Source organism: Montipora capricornis, chromosome 10 (assembly GCF_036669925.1).
Source record: "Montipora capricornis isolate CH-2021 chromosome 10, ASM3666992v2, whole genome shotgun sequence".
NCBI lineage: Eukaryota > Metazoa > Cnidaria > Anthozoa > Scleractinia > Acroporidae > Montipora > Montipora capricornis.
The window spans coordinates 13,281,877-13,286,876 of NC_090892.1; the positions used below are offsets into that span (position 1 = coordinate 13,281,877).

Consider the following 5,000-nt stretch of genomic DNA (forward strand, 5'->3'; position numbering starts at 1 on the left):
TCCTACAACAATCCAAGTTCCTGGCCTTTTTTCATTGAACGCCGTTTTCGAATCCTTTCTTTGTTGCGTGGCAGTAAAACTATCTATAGTTCAGTTTGAGGATACGAGAAGAGAAATGAAAAATAGAGCACGCTCAAATCTTCATACCACGCATGGTAATTCCTTCATTGGCCCACATAACCATGATCCCTTGCGTTTCGAAGAAAAATGTGTTCTTCTCCCGATTAGAGAGCTGCCTCGTTCTTCCGCTTCAGGCTCACTCACTGCGGCAGCAATAATCACTCCACGTATTCTTATTCCTGAATAGGGTCAATCAAATGCACTCTAAGAATGTGACTCATGGCCGGCCAAAAAGACTTGGAAACCCGTGTGACGTACAGTACAGAATAAAAGTTAGAGAGAGATGAGTGAAGCTGAGTCCGAAACCTCTGCGTTTCATTTGTTTTGTGAAACGTAGCAGGCCGGAGCGCTTTCCATCGATGGCCGGCAGCCGGAAGTGAGATGTTTCTTCTGTCTGAGTGCTGTCACTATTTTCCATCGGAAGTTATCTTTGGTCTGTTACTTGAGTCAAGCCGTAGCCACAGTGGTTCTTTCCTCGTTTTGTTTGAATCTCAAAAAAAAAAAAAAAAAATTTACGTTCCGACGTATCATTCATATCTTTTTCATTTTTTTCTTCATGCAGATTTTAAAACGTGCTCGCGACGTCGCCCTTTCAGCATCTTATTTGTCGCATTTGATTTCGAAGAATGGGAAAATTGTTCCAATGCAATACTTTACCCTAAATGCGCCTGCGGCCGAATCGACTGCGGTAGCAGAGCCTACGTGGCAAACCTCACCCGTTTTTACAACGGGTCGCTTTCGTCGAAAGGAAATCTCCTAGGGGCGATAATAATGGATACTTTGATGAACTACAACACCACTCCATACTCCCAGAGTCTACCACAAGGCACTGAACAAGAAATGCCTGAAGTTTACAATCAAATAGAGAAAGATGAATTTCGTGGGAATTTTCTCGCTGTTATTGGGCGGGATGTGGACGAAAAATTCTTGATGGATCTGTTCCATTATCATTACAACCAAGTAAAGTCGGGTAGGTGACAAGAATTAAATAACTTAAAAGAAAATTCCATTCTAACTTTTAAATGTACATAAAAGCAGAGGAAGTAATGTTCACAATCAATTTAGTTCGATTTTTTTTTTCACGACGTGCTCATGATATCAGAAAAAATCGCTCCTTTTCGCATTTAGATTTTTCGGGCGCCACTATCTTGAGTAATTGTAAGAATTGACCATAATCCTATTCTTCTATCACAAAGAATCTCAAATAGGGCGGTTTTCAATTGAGTGTCGAAAGTAATTAGCGAATTGTTTTGGTTTATGATTACTTCACTCAGTGATTGGTTGAAAGTTCTCGTGCCACTTTTTCAACCAATCAGAAGTGAAACCAAAACCAATCATGGCTCGCTCGTGCACATGCGCTTTGTGTCGGCTACGTTTAATTACTTCGAGTTTTGATTGGTTTGACGGATTGTCTCCGTCCTTTTTGGATTGACCAAAGTAATTGATTTGGTTTTAGTTTTGTGACACTCGATTGAAACTCGCTCTAAGAACAACATGGCACAATTATTCAAGATGACGGCGATGACAAAAAAAAAGGGATTTTCACATTTAGATATTTGAGATACAGATAAAAAGGTTCCAAACAAATTTGATTGTAAACATTATTTTCTGTAGTTACTTTATTGTTGGAGGGGAGGTTTCCGCTAATACGAGCTTAAGCCACAAGATTGTTGACCTCGAGCAACAACTATTTAACAACTATTCAGCAAAGTGGAGGTGGACAATGGTGGGTGCACCACTAGACACCGACACTGACACTAAAACAGTGAGATAACTCATTATTCCTGCCACGATTACAATGGCCGTTTTTATACTAGAGACACGTAATCCGTCCAGACGAATTATGCGTCTCTCATGTTATCCGTCTAGTGTAAAGACGGGACGAACTATATGAGACGCATAATAAAAGGTAAAGTCACTGCTTACGAGCCTAGAAGGCTCATTAGGCCGGTTTCCGTAGCATGAAGCGACTAGGAGTATTTATACATTATGCATTTGACATCACTTCTTCTTATTCGCGGGAGAATCATGCACCACACAGCAGGCTCGCCCAAACACAGCAGTTACGTAGCTGAACACACGTGCAAGGGCCAAAACAAGTTTACTAAATCATTTACCGGCTCAATTTAATTTATTTATCCTTGGCGCTAGACCGCGACACACTCAAAGAAACTAATTGTTGTTATCAGTGCTTTCTCTCTCGGGAAGCGTAGGAGTCACCAACTGCTCGCACGGTAAGCGCGCCTTGAACGCTATCACTTGAACTGTTTTAGCAAATACTGAAAAAAAGATATCGGTAGTTCGGTGTCTAGCTTAATGGAACGTTTTTGGAACAAACAAGTTTGAGAGATTTTATTTTAATTACTGTGGAAGGGCATTATATCAACTGCCGGTAGTTATTTACTTTCGACGTGTCCAAGGCATGAGCCTTAATTTCCCCTTTGAGTAAACATGAGCGACGATTGGACAGTTTTCAGCACAAAAGCGATAGGGAGCATTGACTAGTTAAGACACTGACCTAAACAAGAATGTCACTTAACAACAGGCCTAGGTTTGAACAACAGACGCTCTGCACATGCGAAATATTCATAGAATGTATAATTTTTTTATCGTACTTTGTTCAACAGCGACAAGATATAACCGAATCTAAATTCATCTAGCAGCATGCATACTACAAGCTCTAAGATCGTATTTCTAACATTGTTAATGTGTAGAACCATCTTTGCTTCTTCATTTCTTACATTACAATAAAATACAATACAAAAATCTATATTTAACGAGCCACATTAACATAATCTCGAATAGTTTTTTGATGTGACCCTCAAATTACATATCGCTGTGGAGCACAGCGCCGCAGCCAGATGTAATTAGCTGTTGTCAATTTTTGATGAGAGAGGAAAACCGGATTTCTCGGAGAAAAACGCTCGAGACAGGTTGACATCAGCCCACATACAATCGCAGAGTAAGAGCCGCAGATGATAACCACAACGCAAGGGTGACTTCCTATGCCAGACTTTCTTACCAGGAACGAACAGGGGGGTAATTTTTACTTGTCCTTTCTCAACTGTCCCTGTTGCCTTAACGAACGGTTAAATAAAAACTGGGATTTAAAGGTTGACTGTTAACTTTCTTAAAATATCGCAGACCTAAAAAACAAGACTGCCATGCATTCGGTGACACTTCCTTTCCGAGGCCAACCTTCAAAGCCTGATTCTTACAAGTACGAAGACTTTTTGAGAAGTGATCACAAACCATTTTGGGAAAGCAACCATACCTTGAGCGCTATTTTCCTCAGTGACACCGCTAACTTCAGGGAACGCATGACTTCCTGTTACCACATGGATTGCGACAGGCTTTCAAGAGTAACTCCTCAAATGCTGCAGTTTTTGCAGAAGACTATTGACGTCATCTTATCCGTGACCAATGACGTCACCGAGCAGTCATGTCCACAGCGGATTCCAAAATTCCTCCAGTCCGCTGATGTTTCAGGTAGGAGACTACCGGAGCCCGATAGATTTGCAATCCATTTTCTACCTGTGAAATAGCAATTATCGTTAATTCCTAATTTGCTCTGAATTTACTATAGATGGTTTTCAATCACGTGATAAGACGGCCATGTTGGTGCACAAAACAATAGCAAATTAAAGCGACTTTCACGTGGCCTTGAAAAATAAACGTAAAAACACAACTTAAACAAGAATGCAAAACATTTAATTGGCTCAAACAAAAACAAACGGGCGCGAATTTTCATTGGCTTAGCGAAAGCGGATGCAAATAACGTCATCTCTCCATGGAACTTTCTGGAAAGCGATCGGCATTTCGCTTTGACGTCATTTGAATTGTAGTAATGTGATCGGGTAATCGAGCTGTTTACTGCTCATACTAGGGGTTTCCTTGGCGGGAATAAGGAGAAGCTTTGATGTAATCTTGCCACACATTGGTCCATGACACAAATTGCGAGCACTTTTTCAAGATCATTCGACGGTCGCTCTATGGCTCGTGTTTTGCACTTTTTGGTTATGATTGTTTTGAACAAGAGGTCGATCGCTTTTTCCAGTAAATGCGCGAAAAAACAGGCATTTTGCGAGATCAGAAATGGTAAATGCGAATTTGAAATGTTTGAAAGTGTGATATCGAGGAATAATAGCGAAAACAATAACTTGAAACGTCCTTTGTTTCTTAGCTCCACCCTGACAAGTTAATGAGCAAAGCAGAATTCCCCAAGGAAGAAAGAGCGCGTAATATTTGACCAATGAGTACCATTTGATTAATTCTTGGCCGCTAATTTTACTGCTGTATAATTTTTATCGCTCTGGAAGTAAATGTCCGGAGAACAATAGGCATTCTGCGCGATGAATTATAGTCAAATTCCCAAAAGACTTTTTTCTATATTGTTTTGTGCACCTACATAGCTGCTGTGACATCAGATGAAAACCATCTATTATGGTTAATTTAGAAGACTGAAAGCTTGATATGGATCATGGGGATTTATGGTTATATCTATTTAAAAGATAACCCAAGTGTATGGACATAGGACTCGAGCCGGGCACTTAGCCACTTGTCCACCACACGGCTAGCTCGACACTCAGGGGACAACATTTTAAAGCTATTTGATAAAGTACGATGCAAGCATAAGCACAAGCAACATACGCAGACGCAGTAGCGTTTTGATAACTGCCACCTTTCATTAGAACAAAAGACACTACTTAACAACAAGCTAATGCGCCCGCGTATGCTGCTTATGCTTATGCTTGCGTCGTACGCGTAAACCAGCCTTAATACTGTATTATCATTCGGCAACAAACAACATTAGACACTTCAAAAGGTCGGTTACCAAAGTTCACGACAACAATTTAAAATCTAAGCTTACGCCTAATTTA

The 5,000-nt window shown here is 40.5% G+C and overlaps 1 protein-coding gene across 2 annotated transcripts in view; it reads left to right on the forward strand.

The window, feature by feature from the left end:
- The window catches only part of LOC138019270 (uncharacterized protein YfbL-like), a 39,189-nt gene that overhangs the window by 28,084 nt on the left and 6,105 nt on the right, over window positions 1–5,000 (forward strand). The window contains exons 4-5 of one of the 2 annotated variants that reach the window (XM_068866000.1): window positions 683–1,090; window positions 3,265–3,609. In XM_068866000.1, the coding sequence (XP_068722101.1) occupies window positions 683–1,090; window positions 3,265–3,609 (753 nt within the window). The remainder of the gene's footprint in view (window positions 1–682; window positions 1,091–3,264; window positions 3,610–5,000) is intronic. The other variant, XM_068866001.1, reaches the window with a different exon arrangement.